The sequence below is a fragment of the Oncorhynchus clarkii genome, chromosome 3 (genome assembly GCF_045791955.1).
Source record: "Oncorhynchus clarkii lewisi isolate Uvic-CL-2024 chromosome 3, UVic_Ocla_1.0, whole genome shotgun sequence".
NCBI classification, from domain to species: Eukaryota; Metazoa; Chordata; class Actinopteri; order Salmoniformes; family Salmonidae; genus Oncorhynchus; species Oncorhynchus clarkii.
The window spans coordinates 48,688,636-48,716,400 of record NC_092149.1 but is presented as its reverse complement, the minus strand read 5'-3'; the positions used below and the strand labels follow the sequence as shown (position 1 = coordinate 48,716,400).

Below are 27,765 nucleotides of genomic sequence, written 5' to 3'. Positions count from 1 at the left end.
ACTAAAACAGCATAAAACCGGGTGTATCACAAAGCATGATCAAATTAATTTGCCATCTACTGTAGAAACATTGAAATAGTTTGGTCGATTTTCTGAGTCAACTTAACCAGTTATCTACCTTTGATAAGCAGCCTGCTATGTATTTAACTCCCATGCCAATTTTCAGTCTCTGACATGATGTTAGCTAGCTATCCCCAGCAATCACTGTTGTATTCTCACCGGTGCATTTGTGAGCTGGCTGCTCATCCTAAACAGTAGAATTGAATCTGTTCCAAACAGTGGTAGTCATTAGGTTTTGTCATGCAAAAGTGAAATAGGTGTATTTATGCTGTTGTTCAAATACACAGATCACTTTATATATATTCTCAAAGAAACTACTGGTAGTTCGAAAACTTGGCATCATATTTCTATCATACCGCTTTGTTAACTCCATCCACTACTCGCCCCGGGTATTCAGCCAATCAGCGGCCACCACTGGGGTAGGGCCGTCCCAAGGATCCCAGATTGCAGTAACCTTTGACGCACTGGCACCATTGGCTGTGAGAAACCATGCATGTCATAGCAGAAAAAGCACAGCGCGAAAAAAACGGAAAAGTAAACTGGTTCCAACTGGTGATGGGCATTGCCCCGGCTCATGTGGCTCTATTCAGCTAAAAGACAACGTTCAGCTAGGAACTATCACATCTCTAATGTAAAGCTACAAAGTTGACTGCCATTATGTCAGACCGCCACATGTGAGTTCAAATACATTTTTACCTGACCAAATTATTAGATGGCCAGCAGAAAAAAAAGTACGTTTTTTAAAAGCACTGTACAAATGTGTGTGGACCAGTAAAAAGTATATATCCTCACTATCTATTGTTCCTGTTGTAAGGAATTACAACCTTCAGATACTTTTTTTCTAATTTATATGCAGATAATAGTTGTCTGGAGCTCAAAAAGCACTAATAGAGTGGCGCAAGGGTCTAAGGCATTGCTTCTCAGTGCTAGAGGCGTTACTACAGACCCTGGTTCGATTCCTGGCTGTATTACAACCGGCCGTGATTGGGAGTCCCATAGGTTGCACAATTGGCCCAGCATCGTCCTGGTTAGGGTTTGGCCGGGGTAGGCCGTCATTGTAAATAAGAATTTGTTCTTAACGGATTTAACTAGTTAAATAAAGGTTAAATAAAAGTAACAGTATGCCAACCAGGGAGCCAAACGAACGGTTCTTTCACAGATGTGATTCCGTTCACCAAAAAGAGCCATTCAAAAAGAGCCGTTCGTTCGCGAACGACCCATCACTAGTTCCAACGAGTCCCCTGTCGGTCAATTGCCCTCTATATATCACCAACACAACATTGCTTGCTCAATACAAAGAGAACGCGGATTCATAAAGGCGCACGGTGATTTGTATTTATTTCTACCACCATTGGAGCGGTCCAAGGTGCTGCTGAAACATGAATCAAAGTGCGGGAGTAGCCCAAAATGTTCGTCGTTACTCTTCTGATGATAAGGTAAGCAGCGATGTAAAGTGAGCTGTTATTTCATATGGACGGATATGTTAATTATCTTTGCAAGTTTGTGAATTGGTTACATTTTGACTCGGGACCCCATCCCCAAGCAGTAGCCTACTGAGTAAACACGTTTCCAAGGTAGGGAAAAGCCTTCTGTTTTTGTTATCTTTGATCAACTAGGTTAGGCTATAAACGTGAGTTTGTGGGACTCCTAGCAGGCACAGTTAACGAACACCTGATAGAGATGACACTGTTATCAATCATTGTGCGAAATTGCGCTCATATCTGCCAATTTCTCACAAAGAGTATGGTGGTTGTATTACTTACAGTGCTTTCAGAAAGTATTCACAGCTCTTGAAAAAAAAAATGCTCACATTTTGTTGGGTTACAAAATGGGATTAAAATTGACTTAATTTTCATTTTTGGTCAATGCTCTACATAGAATGCTCTGTAATGTCAAAGTGGAAGAAAAATTGTTACATTTACTAAAAAAATATGAAAAATAAAAGACTAATATATCTTGAGTATTTAATCCCTGAGACAATACATGTTAAAAAATACCTTACTGTTTACAGCTGTGAGTCTATTTGGGTAAATCTCTAAGAGCTTTGCACACCTGGATTTTCCCATTATAATTTTTTTTAAATATTGAAGCTTGGTCAAGTTGGTTGTTGATCATCGCTAGAAAGCCATTTTTTCTTGATTTTCAAGCCAATTTGATATAAAAGCTCTAGCTAAGACGCTTACGAACATTCAATGTCATCTTGGTAAGCAACTCCAGTATAGATTTGGCCTTGTGTTTTAGGTTAATGACCTGCTGAAAGGTAAATTAATCTCCCAGTGTCTGTTGGAAAGAAGACTGAAACAGGTTTTCCTCTAGGATTTTGCCTGTGCTTAGCTGTATTCCGTTTATTTTTATTCCAAAACTCCCTAGTTCTTGCCAATGACAAGCATACCCATAACAGGATGCAGCCACCACCATGCTTGAAAATAGTGGTACTCAGTGATGTGTTGTGTTCGATTTGCCCCAAACATAATGACTTGTATTCAGGACAAAATGTAAATGTTATTATTATTTTTGGTTGTTGCAGTATTACTTAAGTGCCTTGTTGCAAACAGGATGCATGTTTTGGAATATTTGAATTATGTACAGGCTTCCTTCTTTTCATTTAGGTTAGTATTGTGGATTAACTACAATGTTGTTGGTCCATCCTCAATTTTCTCATATCACAACCATTAAACTCTAACTGTTTTAAAATCACAATTGGCCTCATGTTGAAATCCCTGAGCAGTTTTCTTCCTCTCCGGCAACTGAATTAGGAAGGACACCTGTCTCTTTGTAGTGACTGGGTGTATTGATACACCATCCAAAGCCTAATTAGTAACTTCACCATGCTCAAAGGGATACAGTCAGTGTGTGCTTTTTATTTTATTTTTTACACATCTACCAATTGGTGCACTTCTTTGTGAGGCATTGAAAACCCTCCCTGGTCTTTGTGGTTAAATCTGTGCTTTAAATTCACTATTGATTGAGGGATCTTACAGCTAATGGTATGTGTGGGGTACAGAGAAGGGGTAGTCATTTAAAAAGTCATGTTAACCACTTATTGAACACAAAATTAGTCAATTAAGTGTATTATGTGATTTGTTTAGGACAAGTTTACTCCTGGAGTTATTATAGGCTTGCCATAACAAAGGCTTTGAATACCTATTGACTCAAGACATTTCAGCTTAACATTTTTTAAAATAAATGTAGAAACTTTTCTACAAACAAAATTCCACTTTGACATTGTGGCATGTGTAGATAGATCAGTGACACAAAATCTAAATGTAAACATTTTAAATTGACGCTGTAACACAATTTGCAGTTTGGTTCTGAAGTTCTGCATCTCTTTCAATTAGGCTACTGCAGAAATATCGGTTTGTATGTTTGTGCGTGTTTGTACGTGCGTATATGTATGTATAAGAGCGCGTGAGAGAGTGATTATTATCTATTTCACATGTCAATAAACCTCTCATTATTGAATGAGGAGGTGATAGAGAGAGAGAGAGAGAGAGAGAGAGAGAGAGAGAGAGAGTTTGTACGTGTGGGTATGGGGGAAGGCAGAGAGGAAGAGGTGAAGCGAGAGGGATAACAGGGCGTTTTTTCATATTTCTTGGCTCACCATGCGATGAGTTTTTGTATGGAGGTCAATGAGCGTGCAGAATTTGTCTAAAACATGAATTACTTATTTTCTATGTGTGGCTTATTTGATCGAATAGACGTTTCGTAATGATTACATTGTTACGGGTCTACTGACATAATAAGTAGGGCATGTGACATCCCGGCAACTTTGAGAACAAACACGATATCGGAGTTGTGCCAAGTCGTCACGAGTTACCACAGTCACAAAGTCATAAACCCTACCTATTCCTACAAATGATCGTCTTAAATGTGCTTTTAAACCTAACATTAACCTTAATAACACTGCCAATCGTATGTCTAACCCTAAACTTAAAATATGATCAAAAATACAATTTCTGTTTTTGTGAAGTTTTACGATAATAGCCCATTTCGACTTTGTGGCTGGGGTAACTAGTGGAAACCGTTGTGCCTGTTGGTCACAATCGTACATGACATTCCATTGACGCGAATGGTCCCACCTGATCTTGCCTCCGCCAGACTGTCTTCCATTTTTGAAGAAATGTATTTTCATTGTTAGAGCAGCCACTCGAGTATCTGGCCAATATTATGGATAATAGTTTAGCCTACCTATGCATTAATGCATTCACGTCTTTGTGTTTGTGGTGCATTCCTGCTCGAAATGTAAGAGAGATAAATGATGTGTGTAAGTGTTCTAAAAAAAAAACGAGCCTGGGATCATAAAAAACAATTAGGGCATGGACTCCCTGGAGTTTAAACAGATAAATCAAAGTGCACATCTCACCCAGGGCTATTGAATTTTGCATTTGCTTGCTGTCTTATTAGCGACAATATTTTGCTGTGGACTTGAGCGTTGCAAGTTTCAAAGCATCTACTGCAGTGACACACTTGGAACAATATCATGGATAGTTTAAACCCCCCCAAAATGATTCTACCCTTACACTTACGTAATGAACATGCAGTATGGCAGGTGCTAACTATATTGACTGGGCAAAAAAACACAACCCTGACAAGACCACCAGTCTATACCCAAGGGTTTTCCAGACGGTAAGTTGGATGACCTCCCAAATCCCACACCCTTACCTATCCCAACACGCTTTTACTTGCCTCAGGCCAGTGTGCTATTAACAATGTACATATACATACAGTAAGTGTAATTCAGAGCCACACTACAGAGCCACATCCCATGGCTCTCTACACTCTTAGAAAAAAAGGGTTCTTCAGCTGTCCCCATTGGAGAACCCTATTTGGTTCCAGATAGAACCCTTTTTGGTTCCAAGTAGAATCCTTTTGGGTTCCATGTAGAACCCTCTGTGGAATCCAAAAGCGTTCTACCTGGAACCAAAAGGGTTTTTACCTGGAACCAAAAATGGTTCTATCTGGTACCAAAAAGGGTTCTCCTATGGGGACAGCCAAAGAAACCTTTTAGGTTTTAGACAGCACCTTTTGTTTCTGTAGGCGCTCTCCCTGTTGCCACTGCACTGATGATTGACTTAGTTTTCTGAGTTTGAGTTGCTTATCTCATGTTAACATTGGCCATCAGTGTTCATCTTGGGACAAATGGCAGTAAATACCAAGATCTCAAACACAGAAAACTCTTAACATACAGTAGCTAATGTTTGGTGTGCAGTACAATGCTCTTTGAGTCTGGCACCATGAAGATGCATTCAGCCTAAGGTGTTGTAGATGGCCATTGTATCAATGTGTTTGTATGCCCCGGTGGGCAATTTGTTATGTAAAGTAAATGTGGTGAAAAATGCTTTCTATTTTGGATAGAGAGGGACTGCATGGGTTGTTGTTGGAAAGAGATATGAAAAATCATTCAAACTAAACTCTTAACTCCCATGATGATTCACTCTGCCCTGACAGACAAGGAGCTACTAGGTCAACAGTTTGTGTGTTGTTGATGTTTGTTGTTGACACGAGAGTGAGGATAACAGAAATGTTGTTCAAAGTAAACCCTCCTCAAAACAACCCTGCTTTGGCCAATAATTTGTTTGCCAAGTGGTTGACCTAAATGTGCATAGCGAATCCAGATAGACATCTAAAAGCTACCGACACTATGGATTCATAATGATATACACTGAGTGTACAAAACATTAGGAACATCTGCTTTTTCCATGACATAGACTGACCAGGTGAATCCAGGGGAAAGCTATGATCTTGTATTGATGTCACTTGTTAAAGCCACTTCAGTCAGTGTAGATGAAGGGGGGAGACAGGTTAAATAAAAATCTTAAACTTGAGACAATTGAGACATGGATTGTGTATGTGTGCCGTTCAGAGGGTGAATGGGCAAGACAAAAGATTTAAGTGCCTTTGAACAAGGTATGGTAGTTGGTGCCAGGCGCACCGGTATGGGTGTGTCAAGAACTGCAAAGCTGCTGAGTTTTTCACACTCAACTGTTTCCCATGTGTATCAAGAATGGTCCACCACCCAATGTACATCCAGCCAACTTGACAAAACTGTGGGAAGCATTGAAGTCAACATGGTCCAGCATCCCTGTGGAACGCTTTCGACATCTTGTAGTCCATGCCGCAAAGAATTGAGGCTGTTCTGAGTGCAAGAGGGGGTGCAACTCAATATTAGGAAGGTGTTCCTAAAGGTTTTATACACTCAGTGTATCTACAGTGTTTTGGGAATACATAGGCATTCTTTAATTATGATATACACAATTTAGAGTTGAGGTGTAATCACATGAGTTCAGCCACTAGACACATTTGTAAATCCTTGAGATTGGGTCGACATTATGTTACGTAACCTGTGCCAGATGTATGACCAAGCGAACATGACAACTGAACAAAAACTAAATGGAAACAATACCTACTGTAGAATGATATTTACAAACTCTTTTTCATAAGGGAGGTCTTAGGCTTTTAGCTCTCAGTAGACCTTTAGTTCCTGCAGTATCTCCTAATCTCTGACTCACCATCATGATCTACTGACACCATGTTGGTAGAGATCAAGAGAAAACATGCAACACACATCTTGGTGCATCACCACAATTGCTCTTTAGCGACACCAAACTCAAACCAATTGTTTCACTTTCAGTTGTCTTTGAGGAGAAAAAAACACGCCCCACTAAATGTACTTAAGTACAGTGGTGGACAAAATACACTTTAACTGAAAGTTAAAAGTTAAAGTAAATGCTATACATCAAATTATAGGTGGCATGATTTTCTTGTATTCCTTCTTTTCACTCTGTCACTCTTGTATTTGTATTTATTTACAGACAGGCAGGGGCAGACTCCAACACTCAGACATAATTTACAAATGCAGTATTTGTGTTTAGTGAGTGCACCAGATCAGAGGCAGTTGGGATGACAACACGTTATATTGATAGGTTCATGAATTAGACCATATTGTTGTCCTGCATTCAAAATGTAATGAGTACTTTTGGGTGTCAGGGAAACTGTATGGGAGTGAAAAGTACATATTTTCTTTAGGAATGTAGTGCAGTAAAAGTAAAAGTTGTCAAAAATATAAATACTGAAGTACAGATACCCCCCAAAATGACTTAAGTAGTACTTCAAAGTATTTCTTAGTTACTTTACACCGCTGTCCCCACTGTCAAAACAGGCAGGTGTGTTTGAAGTGCAGTGTCACGCCTTTCACTGTGCCCATTTTTAAACTGTCATTTTCTCTATTTGCTACCCAATATTTTTTTTGCTGTGCCCTTTCAGTGTCAATGCTACACAAGGGCGGCATAAGCAGGGGATCAGCTGGAGAGACCCAATCTCTACGCTGAAGCAGATGTTTACGATTTCAGTTTCCCAGCAGCATTTCTCTGTTTGTCTAAATGGCCGTGTGGAGGCCAGGATTCAGATAGGGAGAGAAGAGAGAGCATTCATGCCATTCAGATATGTCGTGTGATTTATCAGAGCATAAGTGTCTAAAATGTTTTCTTCATGGGTGGGTGTGGGCAAAAACATGGAAACTAATAGACTTGTAAAAATGTGGTCTCTGGGAGCCTTTTGTGTTCTGGATCACGCAATTGTGTCCATATACAGTGGGGCAAAAAAAGTATTTAGTCAGCCACCAATTGTGCAAGTTCTCCCACTTAAAAAGATGAGAGAGGCCTGTAATTTTCATCATAGGTACACTTCAACTATGACAGCCAAAATTAGAAAAATAAATCCAAAAAATCACATTGTAGGATTTTTAATGAATTTATTTGCAAATTATGGTGGAAAATAAGTATTTGGTCAATAACAAAAGTTTATCTCAATACTTTGTTATATACCCTTTGTTGGCAATGACAGGTCAAACGTTTTCTGTAAGTCTTCACAAGGTTTTCACACACTGTTGCTGGTATTTTGGCCCATTCCTCCATGCAGATCTCCTCTAGAGCAGTGATGTTTTGCAGTTGTTGCTGGGCAACACAGACTTTCAACTCCCTCACAAAATTTTCTATGGGGTTGAGATCTGAAGACTGGCTAGGCCACTTCAGGACCTTGAAATGCTTCTTACAAAGCCACTCCTTCGTTACCCGGGCGGTGTGTTTGGGATTATTGTCATGCTGAAAGACCCAGCCACGTTTAATCTTCGATGTCCTTGCTGATGTAAGGAGGTTTTCACTCAAAATCTCATGATATATGGCCCCATTCATTCTTTCCTTTACACAGAAAAGTCGTCCTGGTCCCTTTGCAGAAACAGCCCAAAAGCATGATGTTTACACCCCCATGCTTCACAGTGGGTATGGTGTTCTTTTGATGCAACTCAGCATTCTTTGTCCTCCAAACATGACGAGATGAGTTTTTACCAAAAAGTTATATTTTGGTTTGATCATATGACATTCTCCCAATCTTCTTCTGGATCATCCAAATGCTCTCTAACAAACTTCAGACGGGCCTGGACATGTACTGGCTTAAGCAGGGGGACACGTCTGGCACTGCAGGATTTGAGTCCCAGGCGGCGTAGTGTGTTACTGATGGTAGGCTTTGTTACTTTGGTCCCAGCTCTCTGCAGGTCATTCACTAGGTCCCCCCGTGTGGTTCTGGGATTTTTGCTCACCGTTCTTGTGATCATTTTGACCCCACGGGGTGAGAACTTGCGTGGAGCCCCAGATAGAGGGAGATTATCAGTGGTCTTGAATGTCTTCCATTTCCTAATAATTGCTCCCACAGTTGATTTCTTCAAACCAAGCTGCTTACCTATGGCAGATTCAGTCTTCCCAGCCTGGTGCAGGTCTACAATTTTGTTTCTGGTTTCCTTTGACAGCTCTTTGGTCTTGGCCATAGTGGAGTTTGGAGTGTGACTGTTTGAGGTTGTGGACAGGTGTATTTTATACTGATAACAAGTTCAAACAGGTGCCATTAATACAGGTAACGAGTGGAGGACAGAGGAGCCTCTTAAAGAAGAAGTTACAGGTCTGTGAGAGCCAGAAATCTTGCTTGTTTGTAGGTGACCAAATACTTATTTTCCACCATAATTTGCAAATAAAACAATTACAATCCTACAATGTGATTTTCTGGATTTTTTTACTCATTTTGTCTGTCATAGTTGAAGTGTACCTATGGTGAAAAGTACAGGCCTCTCATCTTTTTAAGTGGGAGAACTTGCACAATTGGTGGCTGACTAAATACTTTTTTGCCCCACTGTATATATCAAGTGTCTTAAGAATTTGCATCAAGTCCTTTCACAGTTTCACAGTTGGACTACACTGAGTGTACAAAATATTAGGAATTCCACCCTAATATTGAGTTGCACCCTCTTTTGCCCTCATAACAGGCTTAATTCGTCGGGGCATGGACTGCAAGGTGTAGAAAGCGTTCCACAGGAATGCTGGCCCATGTTGACTCCAATGCTTCCCATGTTGTGTCAAGTTGGCTGGATGTCCTTTGGGTAGTGGATAATTCACATGGTAAATGGTTGAGAGTGAAAACCCAGCAGCGGTGCAGTTCTTGACACACTCAAACCAGGGCGCCTGGCACCTACTACCATAACTTAATCAAATGTTATCCTGCCCATTCACCTTTTGAATGGCACACATACAGTGGTTCCTCCTTTAAAACTTCTTGATGCACCCATCCCGTTACCGGGATCATTTTCGCAGAACGCCAAATTCAAATTAAATTACTACAAATATTTAATTTTCATGAAACCACAAGTGCAATATAGCAAAACACAGCTTAGCTTGTAGTTAATCCACCTGGCATGTCAGATTTCAAAAAAGCTTTTAGGCGAAAGCATACCACGCGTTTATGTAAGGACACATCTCTCAGTAGACAAAACATTACAAATAACTAGCAGCCAAGTAGATTGCTCACGAAAGTCAGAAAAGCAATCAAATTAATCGTTTACCTTTGATGATCTTCTGATGTTTGCACTCACGAGACTCCCAGTTACACAATAAATGTTCCTTTTGTTCCATAAAGATTATTTTTATATCCAAAATACCTCCATTTGGTTGGCGCCTTATGTTCAGAAATCCACAGGCTCGAGCGGTCACGACCAGGCAGACGAAAATTCCAAATAGTATCCATAAAATTCGTAGAAACATGTCAAACGTTTTTTATAATCAATCCTCAGGTTGTTTTTACAATATATAATTGATAATATTTCAACCGGGACTGTAGCTTCTTCAATAGGAGAGAGAAAATGTCTGCCCCAAGCTTTTGCACATGCAAAACGCTGCTGGCACCCAGCCATACAATGACGCGATGTGATCTTCTCGCTCATTTTTCAGACTGTTCACACCATGGGGAAGCCATAGGAAAAGGAATCTGGTTGATATCCATTGAAATGGAGCGAAGGCAGGCAATGGAACAGAGAGCTTTCAGAAAAACAGCACTTCCTGGTTGGATTTTTCTCAGGTTTTTGCCTGACAATATTTTGACAGTTTTGGAAAATTTAGAGTGTTTCCTCTCCTAATCTGACAATTATATGCATATTCTAGATTCTGGGCCTGAGAAATAGGAAGTTTCATTTGGGTACGTTTTTCATCCAAACATCAAAATACTGCCCCCTACACTCAACAGGTTAAAAGTTGCGAGCTTGCACCGCAGAACTTAGAGGTACCCAGCGTCACAGCTTCATATCTCCAGACCACCACAAGGGGGAGTTAGAGCACTCATTATGCATTTGGGTCCCAATGTTTTTATATGACCAATCATATCAAGTGGTTCCAATGACGAATTTGGATGCAAGCCACCCGTCCCTGATGACGTTCTTCAACAAAGATGTCTGACAAGACATTACGATGGAACCAAATGTAAGTAGTTATAACGTCATAACGTGTCAAGCATAAAATGTACAATTGAGAGGAATATGTTAGTTAATGGAGAGATACACTTTTGTGCATATTTTTTTGTTATAAATTAATTTACAAAAATCGCTATTTAGCAAGTTCTTTGACTAGCTAACATTAGCTAGCTAGTGTTAGGAGAATGAATTTGTAATTTGTGTTGTTTAACCTCTAGTGACACCCCATCCCGTGAACGGGACCTTTGTCATCATCTGACACTAATTAGCATAACGCAACGGACATAAATCTTCCTAGAAAATATTCCTATTCATGAAAATCACAAGTGAAATATATTGGAACACACCTTTTGTTAATCAACCTGTCATCTCAGATTTTCAAAATATTCTTTACAGCCAAAGCTAGACAAGCATTTGTGTAAGTTTATCGATAGCCTAGCATAGCATTATGCCTTGCTAGCAGCAGGCAACCTTGTCACGAAAATCAGAAAAGCAATCAAATTAAATCGTTTACCTTTGATGAACTTCGGATGTTTTCACTAACGAGACTCCCAGGTAGATAGCCAAAGTTAATTTTCTCCCAAAATATTATTTTTGTAGGCGAAATAGCTCCGTTTGTTCTTCACGTTTGGCTGAAAAATCGACCGGAAATTGCAGTCACGACAACGTCGAAAAATATTCCAAATTAGCTCCATAATATCGACAGAAACATGGCATACGTTGTTTAGAATCAATCCTCAAGGTGTTTTTCAAATATCTATTCGATAATATATCCACTGGGACAATTGCTTTCTCAGTAAAAGCGATTGGAATAATCTGTACTTTACGAAATATTTTCTCTCCGGGAACATCATGTGACCACTTGCGCAATGTAGCCCCCTACGGGTATTCTTCAACATAAATGCGTAAAACGACGTCACAATGCTGTAGACACCTTGGGGAATACGTAGAAAGTGTAAGCTGGTTCATAGCACATTCACAGCTGAATGGGGACTCATTGGCACGCAGCACTTTCAAAACCTGGGCTACTTTCAAATTGGATTTTTCTCAGGCTTTCGCCTGCAACATCAATTCTGTTATACTCACATACAATATCTTTACAGTTTTGGAAACGTTAGAGTGTTTTCTATCCAAAGCTGTTAATTAAATGCATATTCTAGCATCTTGTCTTGACAAAATATCCTGTTTAAAACGGGAACGTTTTTTTCCCAAAAATGAAAATACTGCCCCTAGAGTCTCAACAGGTTAATGCCCTGAGAAAACCAGGCTTCGTCTTGTGAAACAGTGGATCTAAAGAATCTAGCTAGCTAAAGCGTTTACTGCAAATTGAATGTACAATTGTGTAAGCTTGCCATGCAATGCAGCTGAAGTAACATAGCTAGCTAACTACACTGCTCAAAAAAATAAAGGGAACACTTAAACAACACAATATAACTCCAAGTCAATCACACTTCTGTGAAATCAAACTGTCCACTTAGGAAGCAACACTGATTGACAATACATTTCACATGCTGTTGTGCAAATGGAATAGACAACAGGTGGAAATGATTGGCAATTAGCAAGACACCCCCAATAAAGGAGTGGTTCTACAGGTGGTGACCACAGACCACTTCTCAGTTCCTATGCTTCCTGGCTGATGTTTTGGTCACTTTTGAATGCTGGTGGTGCTTTTATTCTAGTGGTAGCATGAGACGGAGTCTACAACCCACACAAGTGGCTCAGGTAGTGCATCTCATCCAGGATGGCACATCAATGCGAGCTGTGGCAAGAAGGTTTGCTGTGTCTGTCAGTGTAGTGTCCAGAGCATGGAGGCGCTACCAGGAGACAGGCCAGTACATCAGGAGACGTGGAGGAGGCCGTAGGAGGGCAACAACCCAGCAGCAGGACCACTACTTCCGCCTTTGTGCAAGGAGGAGCAGGAGGAGCACTGCCAGAGCCCTGCAAAATGACCTCCAGCAGGCCACAAATGTGCATCAGTATGCTCAAACGGTCAGAAACAGACTCCATGAGGGTGGTGTGAGGGCCCGACGTCCACAGGTGGGGGTTGTGCTTACAGCCCAACACCGTGCAGGACGCTTAGCATTTGCCACAGAACACCAAGAGTGCCAAATTCGCCACTGGCGCCCTGTGCTCTTCACAGATGAAAGCAGGTTCACACTGAGCACAGAGTCTGGAGACGCCGTGGAGAGCGTTCTGCTGCCTGCAACATCCTCCAGCATGACCGGTTTGGCGGTGGGTCAGTCATGGTGTGGGGTGGCATTTCTTTGGGGGGCCGCACAGCCCTCCATGTGCTCGCCAGAGGTAGCCTGACTGCCATTAGGTACCGAGATGAGATCATCAGACCCCTTGTGAGACTATTTGCTGGTGCGGTTGGCCCTGGGTTCCTCCTAATGTGCAAGACAATGCTAGACCTCATGTGGCTGGAGTGTGTCAGCAGTTCCTGCAAGAGGAAGGCATTGATGCTATGGACTGGCCCGCCCGTTCCCCAGACCTGAATCCAACTGAGCACATCTGGGACATCATGTCTCGCTCCATCCACCAACGCCACGTTGCACCACAGACTATCCAGGAGTTGGCGGATGCTTTAGTCCAGGTCTGGGAGGAGATCCCTCAGGAGACAATCCACCAACCACATCAGGAGCAGGCGCAGGCATTGTAGGGAGGTCATACAGGCACGTGGAGGCCACACACACTACTGAGCCTCATTTTGACTTGTTTTAAGGACATTACATCAAAGTTGGATCAGCCTGTAGTGTGTTTTTCCACTTTAATTTTGAGTTTGACTCCAAATCCAGACCTCCATGGGTTGATAAATTTGATTTCCATTGATAATTTTTGTGTGATTCTGTTGTCAGCACATTCAACTATGTAAAGAAAAAAGTATTTCATAAGAATATTTCATTCATTCAGATCTAGGATGTGTTAATTTAGTGTTCCCTTTATTGTTTGAGCAGTGTATTTACTTGCTTATTGTGTAGTGGAGGATAAAAATAACTGTATGCCTATGGATGCGTAACTAGCTACAGTATGTAGCCGATCTGTGGCTGGACCCTAAAACGTTTGGTATGAATATTAGTTCAGAACCTTTCTATGAACCTCAGCTATCATAGTTGTTGTATCAACTTCAAGTTTGAATGGCATTAATCAAGCCTATGGATAGAGTAGAATATAATAACTTTATTGTGCCAAGTTCTATATACATGTACTGTAGTTATTACTACCAATGAGATTCCCACATTGTAGCCTGTACATTGTATATATTCACTGATCATGTACTCTTCCTTGGCAAATAAAGGTGCGTTTCAGGTATGAATCTCTTAGACATTCTTTTTCAGTCATATCAAACTCCATTATTTGAATGATGCTGTGTCTGCATGTATGTATTACAATTATACACTTCAACAGTGTTTACCACTCCTGCTCCTGGGACATAATGATTACACATTGTAACTATGCAATAGACTAAAAACATGATTGATTTGTAATTCATATATACAGAAAAAAACGATGCATATCTAACTCCCTTCATCTGCATTAATCTGAGGACATAGGATAATATTTCAATGAGATACTTACTTTCAACCAGTGGAGAATGTGAAACGCTTTATTGAAAGAAGTTCATTATCCAGGTGTTATAAATACATAATACATGCATTATAATTATAATAATTGCAATATTATATTATAAATACAAGTTCAATCTGTACTTCAATGCACATATGGTGTGAATTATAAAACAAGGAAGAAAGATGAGGTGGGGAGAGAGGTGTAGGAGACAGAAAGGGAAAGGGTTAAGAACAGCGGCAGACAGCATATGATTAATGAATTACAGTGCTACCCTAATATTCTCTCAGTTCATCACAGTTGCGGTCTCCTAACCAGCAATGGGTCCCCAGTTGGCCCGAAGGTTATCTTAAGAGTGGGTGAGGTGGCGATGATGGGACTGGCATCCTCTCTCACATTAAAACATACCTGCAGATGAGAGACCGATGGATAGAGGGAAAGGCGTGAGATGGGAACAACAACAATTTGTTGCAAGTTGGGAAGGGGGGCTAATAGCTGAACAATAGACTATTAAACCTTTACTAAAGAATTGTCCAATAGCTGAGCTAGATGTGAAAAAAAAAACCTATCACAGACCAGATCTGCCCTAACGACTAAGGGGTAGCTTGCTACTCAATGTAATAAAGTAATGACTTTTCAAATAAGTTACCTTACACGTTATGTTGGCTGCAATTTGTTAGTTACGCTGTCCTTACGAACCACATAGCATATCATTACAGCAGTATGTATTGGTATGTTAGCTAGCTACCTAGCTACCTTTCCAGTATATTAACTGTAGGCTATCTAACTACCCAACGTTTATTGACTTGATTATTCCAGTCATTCTTAGCTTAGCTAAATGGTATAGTCGTTGTGCGTTCTCAATGGACATTCGGGGGCTTTCGTAAATTCGCTCTGGCTATCTATAGGCTGGACAATAGAATGAGTCAAAATTCACCCAAGGCTGAAAAACGGCTTAAGAACGTTGGCTAAGCTGGAACCCTAGTGCGAGCCCATAGCAAATTAATGGAATCGAACATTCGCAGAGCCTGTTTTGACTGGAGTGATGCTTAGAATTACATTACGCCTAAATGGCACAACATTTTTTATCCTTTTTATTTTACCACTACAATCTGTTCGTCAGACGAAATTGGAAAAAACTACTTGTGTAGAAAGTAAACATCCACACCTCAATGGTGTCAACTGTTATGTCTGCGTAATGAGAAAGTAGGGGGGAAAAAATCTTCTGACTATTAATGGTCTAGCGATCGATGACAAACGAACTCGCTGCCCAGACTTACATAATTACAAAGAGGAGATTCTCCTGATTAAAATGGTGCCCGACTTGAAGAAAACAAAATGCACACAGTGAGATATTTGGCGAAATAGACCGCCATGATTCTCCATAGGCAAAAACAATGGGAGGAGCTCAGCATACCAAAGACTAAAAGTATTTTGCGGCAAGCATTTGATGACAACCGAGCTAGCTGCCCAGGCTTACATAATTGGAAAGAGGAGATTCTCATGATTAAAATGGCGTCCGTCTTGAAAAAAAAATCTAAATATACACATTGCGAGATATTTGGCGAAATAGACAGACATGCCTATATTTCCCCCATAGGAAACAATGGGTAGACAGCAGAGTTCCAATTTTATTTTTGTTGTTGTTTACATTTGAACTATAAAACAACGTGAGCAGGTCTCATTGCCAACAATAGCGAAGCAGGCATTGTGACGTTGAACAATAAGCTGGGAATAGAACGTTAGGAAGGCAAGTTGGTGCCGCAGTGCTCAATAGAACTAATAGGAGCTGGCAGGGTGAAAAATACTCCTGACGGTCATGTTGTACATCGCCATATTTTCCATTCCATCCTAATGGAAACCTTGAGGGTTTTGTTTTTGTTTTTATCTGAATAGAAACACCCTAATATTAATCAAATTAATTAAGCCAAATTTCTTCAAATAAATCCCATATACTATGTTATTACAAAAAAAGTTTTTAAATTCTCTGGTAATGCAATATGGAATACTATCAAATGCTTCTCAAAGATGCCCTCTGGTGGTCAAACTATCAATAACTTGCAGTAACAGAAAAAAATGGCTGAGAAACTTTTTATGGATCGGCTTCCCGTCAATGGAACAGTTGTAAATCATGCAGCGCCTTGTGTCAAGATCGCAGATTTTAGAGAAACAACAAATGTTACTACATATAAGTGTCTTATATCGGCTGAAAGCTTAAATTATTGTTAATATAACTGCACTGTCCAATTTACAGTAACTATTACTGCGAAAGAAATGCCATGCTATTGTTTGAGGAGAGCTCCTAACAGCAATAGGGCTCCTAACTTTTTTCACAGCGACAGGTTTGATAAATTCACATTCTGAAATCTTGCTCTGATTTATCATCCAAAGCGTCCCAGAGATAACATGAAGTGTCGCTTTGTTAGATAAAATCCTTTTTCATATCCTAAAAAAGGTCCATATAGCATTGTATTTCCACTCGTTCAATTTGCAAAGAAAGGAATCTGTGAAAATCTAACCCTAAACGTTGTTTCAACCGGTCAAATCACATTTGTATGTATTCATCAGAGATCCTAGAACGTAACCAGACTTCACTATATCATTAGGGGTGTAGTATATCCTATAGGACACCATATTTGGTCAGAGAGCGACGCCTTCATGGCATGCCAATGACGCTGCCGGTCTTCATTTGATCGACTGTATTTTTGTCAAATAAGCACCAATCAGGGTCAAACATAGCTAGCTAGATAGCCAATGAGCTGGTCGTTACGGGAGTATCCGGAAACCCTGTGTCTGTTGCAAAATGTAAGTGCTAACCTTTTGCTACAGCATGCCTTTTCCTTTTGGACAAACATTATAAGAATATTCAGATTTGCAAATGTTGAACTTATAATATAAGTCAGTTAAAAACAAATTCTTATTTTCAATGACGGCCTAGGAACAGTGGGTTAACAACACTGTCATCTCAGATTTTCAAAATATGCTTTTCAACCATAGCTACACAAGCATTTGTGTAAGAGTATTGATAGCTAGCATAGCATTAAGCCTAGCATTCAGCAGGCAACATTTTCACAAAAACAAGAAAAGCATTCAAATAAAATAATTGACCTTTGAAGAACTACGGATGTCTTCAATGAGGAGACTCTCAGTTAGATAGCAAATGTTCAGTTTTTCCAAAAAGATTATTTGTGTAGGAGAAATCGCTCCGTTTTGTTCATCACGTTTGGCTAAGAAAAAAAACGAAAATTCAGTCATTACAACGCCAAACTTTTTTCCAAATGAACTCCATAATATCGACAGAAACATGGCAAACGTTGTTTAGAATCAATCCTCAAGGTGTTTTTCACATATCTATTCGATGATAAGTCATTCGTGGCAGTTGGGTTTCTCCTCTGAAGCAAATGGAAAAATGCACGCAGCTGGAGATTACGCAATAATTGCAACGGAGGACACCAAGCGAGCACCTGGTAAATGTATGTCTCTTATGGTCAATCTTCCAATGATATGCCTACAAATACGTCACAATGCTGCAGACACCTTGGGGAAACGACAGAAAGTGTAGGCTCATTCCTTGCGCATTCACAGCCATATAAGGAGACATTGGAACACAGCGCCTTCAAAATCTGGGGCATTTCCTGTTTGAAATGTCATCTTGGTTTCGCCTGTAGCATCAGTTCTGTGGCACTCACAGATAATATCTTTGCAGTTTTGGAAACGTCAGTGTTTTCTTTCCAACGCTGTCAATTATATGCATAGTCAAGCATCTTTTCGTGACAAAATATCTTGTTTAAAACGGGATCGTTTTTTTATCCAAAAATTAAAAGAGCGCCCCCTATATTGAAGAAGTTAACAGCCTTGTTCAGGGACAGAACGACAGGTTTTTATCTTGTCAGCTCGGGGATTTGATCTATGCAACTTTTCGGTTGCTAGTCCAATGCTCTAACCACTAGGCCTCCTGCTGCCCCGGCAGAGTGATGACAGAGTGAGAGACTGTTTTGTCAATATGAAGGAGAGAAGGGTTGCTTTGGCGTTTCCCTACAAATAGGGTGATTCAACATGTTTTTCTACTTGCACGAACACACACACACACACACAGAAATCAGAACAATGGACAGCCACATCATATTTAGCTTATGTGGATTGTACTAAATTGTATTTGGTATCTTTTAGTTGTCACTGTATTAGACTAAGCAGAGCTGATTTGATTATTTTGAAATGTTGAAGTTGAGAAATGGTGCCGGAATAGTGGTCTGAAAATGACAGAAACGGCTAATTGCTTGACCATGCTGTAGGTCATGTAACTGTCTGTTACTGTACATGCAATATGCTTTGTGGACTTCACTAGACAGAGGTGTTGTCTTCTTATTAGGCCTATACACTGCATTCGGAAAGTCTTCAGAACCCTTCACATTTTACACATTTTGTTACATTACAGCCTTATTATTTTTTCCCCATCAATCTACACACAATACCCCATAATGAGTTTGTTGAAGTTTTTGCAAATGTATTAAAAATAAAAACAGAAATACCTTATTTGCATAAGTCTTCAGACCCTTGGCTATGAGACTCGGAATTGAGCTCAGGTGCATCCTGTTTCCGTTGATCATCCTTGAGATGTTTCTACAACTTGATTGATTGGAGTCCACATGTGGTAAATTCAATTGACTGTCTATATAAGGTCCCACAGTGGAAAGTGCATGTCAGAGCAAAAAACAAGCCATGAGGTTGAAGGAATTGTCTGTAGAGATCCAAGACAGGATTGTGTCAAGGCACAGATCTGGGGAAGGGGACCAAAATGTTTCTGCATGGTGGTGGCAGCATCATGCTGTGGGAATGTTTTTCAGAGGCAGGGACTGGGAGACTAGTAAGGATCGAGGGAAAGATGAACAGAGCAAAGTACTTCTCCAGTGATTTTTATTCACGCACAGCTACTGCTGGTCAGTCTCAAATCATATCAAAGTTTATTTGTCACGTGTGCCGAATACAACAGTGAACAGTGAAATGCTTACTTACAGGTTCTAACCAATAGTGCAAAAAAGGTGTTGGGTGAACAATAGGTAAGTAAAGAAATAAAACAACAGTAAAAAGACAGGGTATATGCAGTAGCGAGGCTATAAAAGTAGTGAGGCTACATACAGACACCGGTTAGTCAGGCTAATTGAGGTAGTATGTACATGTAGATATGGTTAAAGTGACTATGCATATATGATGAACAGAGAGTAGCAGTAGTGTAAAAGAGGGTTTGGCGGGTGGTGAGTGGCGGGACACAATGCAGATAGCCCGGTTAGCCAATGTGCGGGAGCACTGGTTGGTCAGCCCAATTGAAGTAGTATGTACATGAATGTATAGTTAAAGTGACTATGCATATATGATAAACAGAGAGTAGCAGCAGCGTAAAAAGAGGGGTTGGGGGGGCACACAATGCAAATAGTCCGGGTATCCATTTGATTACCTGTTCAGGAGTCTTATGGCTTGGGGGTAAAACCTGTTGAAAAGCCTTTTTGTCCTAGCCTTGGCACTCCGGTACCGCTTGCCATGCGGTAGTAGAGAGAACAGTCTATGACTGGGGTGGCTGGGGTCTTTGACAATTTTTAGGGCCTTCCTCTGACACCGCCTGGTGTAGAGGTGCTGGATAGCAGGCAGCTTAGCCCCAGTGAAGTACTGGGCAGTACGCACTACCCTCTTTAGTGCCTTGCGGTCAGAGTCCGAGCAATTGCTGTACCAGGCATTGATGCTCTCGATGTTGCAGCTGTAGAACCTTTTGAGTGTATTTCATGGAAAGAGCAAGTGTTCCTAATGTTTTGTACACTGTGTACATCATCACCAGAAAGTAACTGCAGAGTATTATCTCCTTTCTCAGAATGTTCATGGGGATTCAATATGAACTCGCAGCTGCATTCAGTAATGTCCTCATATTTCTTTCATCTCAGATGTGGAATACATGGACTCTTTAGTGCAAGATGGGGTTGTCTTATTTGCTGGGAATGGGTGAATCTTTCAGCTTCCACCAAAGGCCCCGGTAAAGATGCACAATTGCATGTCATACCAATTTTGTCCCATAATGGGAAGCAAGAGTGCTAGTTTGATTTGATCAAACTCTGTATCTGTTACTTAGACTACGTGGAACCGTCAGGGTGGGGTTCCCAAAGCCTTTGTTGTTAAAGTAGCATGTTTCTCTTGCCAACCTAGAATCACACCTCCTGTTGAAAAGCAAAGTGCTTCATTTACACATTTCAAATCACTCACGCATGGAAGATTGACCGTCAAGCAGATGTTTCACGTTACTCTATTGTGGCTCTGTGGCTGGGTTGTTGAGAGAAATAACACTAGGTGAGGCCTTCTGCAAACTCACCCCCAGTTGAGTCAAAAACAACAAGTTGAATCACCAGATTAAGAATGGGGAAAAAAATTGGACTACTTGGAGATGGTCACACTTCAACAGTGGTCATTTTGCTTGCATGGGATCGAGGCTTGTCAATTCTGAAGGCTTGACAAGACTTTCAAGCACAAGTCGGAAGTTGAGATCAGCGTAATACGACTGAAGATACGGTGGCTTTCATTTGGAAATCTAAGCTCTTTTGAAACTATGCGCATATGTCACTGACTTTCTAGTTATTTTAGTATTAATCTCTTTATTCTTCTTCTGTGTTCCTCTTCCCCTCATCCTCTTCACAAATCTGCCAGCTATAGATAGTTGAAGAGCTCCGAAAGCAGGAGAGTGGAGATCATTATCATCACTTAAAAGGTAGCAAAAACTAACAGGATATTGGACTCTTTTAAAATGAGGGATGGCATTAAAAAAGTCTAAAAAGTGGGCTTGTCAAGTTGAGAAATGGAGCGCTTTGCAGTGACTGCATTAAAATGGAACAAAGCTCTGTCTGTGAGGCAGTAATCATACTCCAAACCTGTGTGCGGGGCTGGCTAAGCTGCTATAACTCTCTTTTTTGAAACTTTTGACAGACCTGAAAATCAAACAATATGGGCGTGGTTTCAGTAACGTGAGGCAGAAGTGGTTCCATGGGCTTGCTAGCCATGCCCAGACAGGAAGAAGCGAAGCTGCACTATATTCTGAATAACTCTGTAAACTATATAGATAATCTTTGCTATGCTGGCAAGCTGGCAACAACAGCCGGTGAGCAAGGAGTTCACGGGAGGAGAGACGGGGAGACAGATCAGGCATGGTGCTTGCTGCAAGCTACTTACAGCTAATATGATGGCTAGTATACACTGAGTATTCAAAACATTAAGAACACCTGCTCTTTCCATGACATAGACTGACCAGGTGAATCCAGGTGAAAGCTATGATCCCTTATTGATGTCACTTGTTAAATCCACTTAAAATCAGTGTAGATGAAAGGGAGGGGATTTTTAAGCGTTGAGACTATTGAGACATGGATTGTTTAAGTGTGCCATTTATTGTGTGATTTGGCAAGACAAAACATTTAAGTGCCTTAGTAGGTGCCAGGCACACCGGTTTGTGTCAAGAACTGCAACGCTGCAGGTTTCTTTTCACGCTCAACAGTTTCCCGTGTGTATCAAGTATGGTCCACCACTCAAAGCCTTTACAAAAATATACCATGGTAGTACAATAAAAAAAACATGGTATTATCATGTTTTTTTGGTCACTACCATGGCAGGAAAATACCATGGTACTGATGAAAATACCATGGTATTTTCCTGCCATGGTAGTGACAAAAAAAAACATGATATTTTATTCATTGTAGTAGTTACCATGGGACAAAAATTAACCATGGTAGTACAATGAAACCACTAGCAGCATGTTGTGAAACATGAAATGTGTTACGTTCATCGTATAGAGGAGACCAAGGCACAGCGTGATATGAATACATTCTTCTTTTAATAAAGAAAGAACACTAAACAAACTAACAACAAAACGACCGTGACGCTATCTAGAACGAATGCTGACATGCAACTACACATAGACAATAACCCACAAAACCAAAATGGAAAATGGCAACCTAAATAGGATCCCCAATCAGAGACAACAATAAACAGCTGCCTCTGATTGGGAACCAATTCAGGCCACCATAGACCTACATTACCTAGACATACAAAAACCCCATAGATATACAAAAACCCTAGACAGGACAAAAACACACATACCCACCCTCGTCACACCCTGACCTGACCGAAATAATACATAAAACATAGATAACTAAGGTCAGGGCGTGACAAAATGGTACAAGGAAATCCCGGCCGGTAAAACCCTCCCTAACCCAGACAACGTTGGGCTAATTGTGCGCCGCCTCATTTGTCTCCTGGTCACGGCCGGCTGTGACACAGCCTGGGATCGTACCCGGGTCTGTAGTGACCCCTCAAGTACTGCGATACAGTGCCTTAGACCTCTGCGCCATCGGGAGCCCAGAGCCCAGACTTGAACCCGATCTAACATCTCTGGAGAGACATGAAAATAGCTGTGTAGCGACGCTCCCGATCTAACCTGACAGAGTTTTAGGGGATCTGCAGAGAAGAATGGGAGAAACCCCCTAAATACAGGTGTGCCAAGCTTGTAGCATCATACCCAAGAAGACTTAAGGATGTAATCGCTGCCAAAGGTGCTTCAACAAAGTACTGAGTAAAGTACATTTTTATTTTTTTTATTTTATTTATAAATTTGGCCAAAAATCTAAAAACCAGTTTTTTCTTTGTCATTATGGAGTATTGTGAGTACATTGATGAGAAAAAAACAAAAAAATAATACATTTTAGAATAAGGCTATAACGTAACAAAGTGTGGAAAAAGTCAAGGAGTCTGAATACTTTCGGAATGCACTGTATACAGTATATTGACATAGTGACTGTGTGTGTGAGAGGGGGAAGGACCCCTTTGGCTTTGGCCATTAGTCTGTGAGTTAGCCCTTGGTGGGTCTATAAGGGCACAGGGCAAGACCCAGATGCAGACACGGGTGGTTCGAGTCTCTGATATTTATTATAATCCAAAGGGCAGGCATGAGAATGGTCGTGGACGGGCAAAAGATCATAACAAGGTCAGAGTCCCGGAGGTGCAGGGTGGCAGGCAGAATCGAGGTCAAGACAGGCAGTATGGTCAGTAGAGTAGAGGCAGGCATGGGTCAGAACCGGGAGGACTAGCAAAAACAGAGAAAAGGGGGAAAAAACAGGAGCACGGAAAAACACGCTGGTTGACTTGACAAGACGAACTGGCAACAGACAAGCAGGGAACACAGGAATAAGTACCAAGGAGCTAATGAGGAAAACAGGTGACACCTGGAGGTGGGTGGAGACAATCACAAAAACAGGTGAAACAGATCAGTGCGTGACAGGGACAGTATTTACAAAAACTGCTGGTTGTCATATCTGTCATGGCACCATCACGGTATCCTCACAAGAGATTGGAACCCCACCAGCCTTTGCTGCCCCTTAAGTACTGTGACACCATTTTCTTGAGCAGTAAAGTTGTTCCTTGACTCAATACTGTTAAAGGGGAAATCTGCAGTTGGTACATCCATTTTTGGATTCATAAATTCATCATATGCACCCTTTGATCTTGAAGAATATAGTTTATAAATGCTTAATGAACTTAATTCAACTTTTTTTTACCCCATCACAACCCAAAATATAAGCTTGTTTGCAAACAAAGTAAATGTAAATAAATTCTCTATACCCTCAAAACATGGGTAAAACTATTATTAAAATAGCGTAGTCCTTTCATCCATAGCTTTGTCTATGAATTTTCTCCAGCCCCATCCTGTAGCTTTTTACCGAAACAGGGGCAGGGAAAATGCTTTGTTATTGTTTCATCTGCTTATTTTAAAGCTGCAAGCCAAAGTAAGTAAAAGGGTAGCTTTGCACGAGCCTTGGCTTGTGCGAGCCGTAACGGCTCATAGGAGCAGGATCCTGTTTCTCTAGTGTGAGACAGTTTCTGTTGTGTGAGGCAGCTTGACGTATAAATACATCCCCTACCCCCAGCAAGTACAGGGCCTTACCTGGGCCCAATCTCCTTAATGCTGGGTGCCAAGTGGAGACGCATCTGGTCCCATTTTTACAGTCTTTGGTATGACTCGGCCAGTGATCGAACTGTGTAACCTTCAAATTTCAGGGAGGACACTAACCTTGAGGGCACTGAGTTTGTTATTAAAGCCATAGGTATTACCATATTGGGTAACACTTTACTTGACACCAACTGTCATAACACGTTATGACACGGTCATAACTATGTCATAATATGTTCATAACACTGTCATTACACATATTTACACCTGTTATGGTCGGTTATGACACCTACATAAGAATGTCAAATCTCCAATTTATTTTCTGTTTTTTCTCTGCCAAGAAGTTTCATTTCATTTGAAAATGTGTTTCTTAAAGCCTTTGTTGTTGTAATGAATTCTTTACAGTCATGTTTTCTTTATCATATTTTAAATAACTTTTAGAAAATACACTTTGAAACTGTCATGAAGCATTATGCTCAACCTGTGTAACTTTACTTGGACTATGAAAGTACACTTTATGACACTGTCAAGAAGCATTATGACCATCATAATCATATAAACCATATAGGCCTATCACGTACTTGCCCTTATATCAGTCATCAGTCAAAAAGAGGGAGTCTTGTCCTGCTCCTGAAATCTGCTTCTGCATTCATCCCAGTTATCACCAACCGAGCATAGGGGGATGTGCATGTCGGATGTCAATGTGTGCATAATTACAATGATAATTTAGTATGGTCAATTTCCAGTAATTGACCATATAAGTTAAAATACTTTAAAGTAGTACTTAAGTAGTTTTGGGGGGTATCTGTACTTTACTATTTCTATTTTTGACAACTTTTACGTCACTACATTACTAAATAAAATGTACTTTTTACTTTTTACATTTTCCCTGACACTAAAAAGTACTTGTTACATTTTGAATGCATAGTAGGACAGGAAAGTGTTTTAGGCATAGGCGACATGGGCAGCCGCCCAGGGCGGCATCTTGCCGGGGATGGCATGGGGCGCCCACACAAAAAACAAAAATAATAATAAATAAAACATAATAATATTCCGAATGGTGGCATTTGCGCGATCGGTTTTCTTTCGCTCATTTTCACGTCACGTCAATGATATCATGTCACCGTGTAGGACTGTGGGTCAATTAACCATGTCGGAGTGGGCGCCCTAATTCTGGTTTGTGAGCTAGGCAGGCCACTGCCTGGGAAGGTCTCCCACTCAGAAGTATGAGATGGGGCAGGGATAGGTTGACCTTAGGTCCCCCCATTGGAAGCCCGAGGTAGGGGGAGCGGAGGAATCTATCAAATAGCGCACCTCTAACTTTGTACAGTTCGCCCTGGGAGCCATACAAGGTAGAACCGCCACTGGTTGACACATAGCCTATGGTGTAATGAATTTTCTTGTGTTACCTTGTGTGGTAGGTTTTGTGGGTTTTGACACTCTTATGTAGGTGTCATAACCAGCCATAAAATGACTACTGTGGTAGGTTCTGTAGGGTTTTACACTCTTATGTAGGTGTCATAACCTGCCATAAAATAACGCAGTCTATGTCACAAAAGGTCTATCTATCATCACAGTGTTATGACCATATTATGACAGGTTATGACATACACTACATGATCAAAATGTTGTGGACACCTGCTCGTCAAACATGTAGACAGAAGTATAGACAGAAGCATGCTACATGGCAGACCAATCCAAATTCATCTCTTGGCAAGTCCAGCGAATCCATTATCTCAGCCAATCATGGCTAACGGGAAGATTCCTGTTTTTTTCCGTGGCTTAACTAACTAGGCTCGTAATTGAACAATTGTACTCATATTTACAGATGGCATGCAAGTTTGTTATTAAGGCACATGAAAGTTAACATGTTCCAGAAGGCATTTCTGCCAAAAACAAGATTTTTATCATTCGGGTCACATATTGTTGAAGTGAAGACTACTTCTCTTCTAGTCTTTTTTAAGAAACATTTGTGTGTTGAAAATGCCTAACCACTTGTATAATCTGTTTTCATACACTTCAAACAGACATACCCCACCAGACATGCCACTATGGGTTTCTTCACTGTACACCAACCAAAAACAGATTCAGTGAGTCGTTCAGTTATGTATGGAGCCATGTCATCATGAAATGCTCTGCCATCAGAGGTTACTCAGGCAAAAAGGAAGTTTAGCTTTAAACATCTTTCTAAACATTTAACTATAATTGTATACCAGAATATTAATACATATGAAGTGTGTAAATAGTATTTTTATTGTCTCTTGGGGAAAAAAACATGACCAAATTCATACATTACATTACACAATACTCCGAGCTGCAGCTCCATACTACTTGTCAGACATAGAGAACTGATACTGCACTGGTTATTGGGGTAGGATTGGCGTGGGGTGTGGGGGGTCCATGGGGGGACTTTTTACAATTTCTTTGGATTCCTCATGTCTTACTCATTGTTTGATTTAAAAAAAAATATTTCAACAAAATAATGTTACAGGAATGCTAATCTCATCTGTTTCTAACTACAGAAATGGTTTCAGAACAATCTGAGATGGTGGGTGTCAAAGGCTTTCTGAAATGACATGAAACTACCTTTGAGACGACTTTGCCGTGGGCTTTGAACAGGGCACTCAGCTCACGCCCAGGAGGCAGCCCGGTTTCAAAACGAATACAATCACTTTTCACCTGGTACAATCTCTGTCCACTCAGGCCAGCTTAATCGAATCCACTCATTGTAATATCACTGTAGCCCTCAGCTACAGGAATAGGCGTATAGTTGGTGGAGAGAGCACATGAGGTCATTCGTCCCAATTCTCCACCCTTCTCTTATGGTGTGCACTGGCAATCTCTTCATCATTTTACGTATGCAAGTATGCAAGTGTACACTTCGGGAGAAGGGAGGAGAATCACGACGCAACTCAGCAAGGCCAGTTACACAAAATCTCAATTTAATTCATTTTAAATTGATGGACATGTCTAACACACTTAAAAAATTATAACGTAAAGGAGCGATGAGGAAACTAAATGGAGTGGTGAGGAAGAAGAACTTCTTAGAATCTTTGTGTCCCAGAAGTAATTTAGCCATTCACTGTAATCATTGTAGATTTGCTGTTTTCTCGTTTCAATTAACTCATGACATTCCTGGATTACTCATTATATGAATAAAGTTTGATTTAATAAAAAAATACTATAGTCAGTTTATAAAAGGTTAATGGTACAAGACTGTGTACATATCTGGCTGGGTTGGCAAAATCCCTACATATCCCATCGAGCCAAGCGAGGAGAGGCTAACCTTTTTCACAATTCCAAGACCAGCCTGAAACGTCCAGCTAACCATACACCAATGACGCCGGTGGATCTCAAAACTGAACTTGGATCTGTTTTAGGTAGCAAT

The 27,765-nt window shown here is 40.6% G+C and overlaps 1 protein-coding gene across 1 annotated transcript in view; it reads left to right on the top strand.

The window, feature by feature from the left end:
• The first annotated feature begins 1,439 nt into the window (after nucleotides 1-1,439).
• LOC139385596 (inactive dipeptidyl peptidase 10-like) overlaps nucleotides 1,440-27,765 on the top strand; it is a 226,004-nt gene continuing 199,678 nt past the window's right edge. Inside the window, exon 1 of the mRNA XM_071130800.1 lies at nucleotides 1,440-1,496. Within this exon, the coding sequence (XP_070986901.1) occupies nucleotides 1,440-1,496 (57 nt within the window). The remainder of the gene's footprint in view (nucleotides 1,497-27,765) is intronic.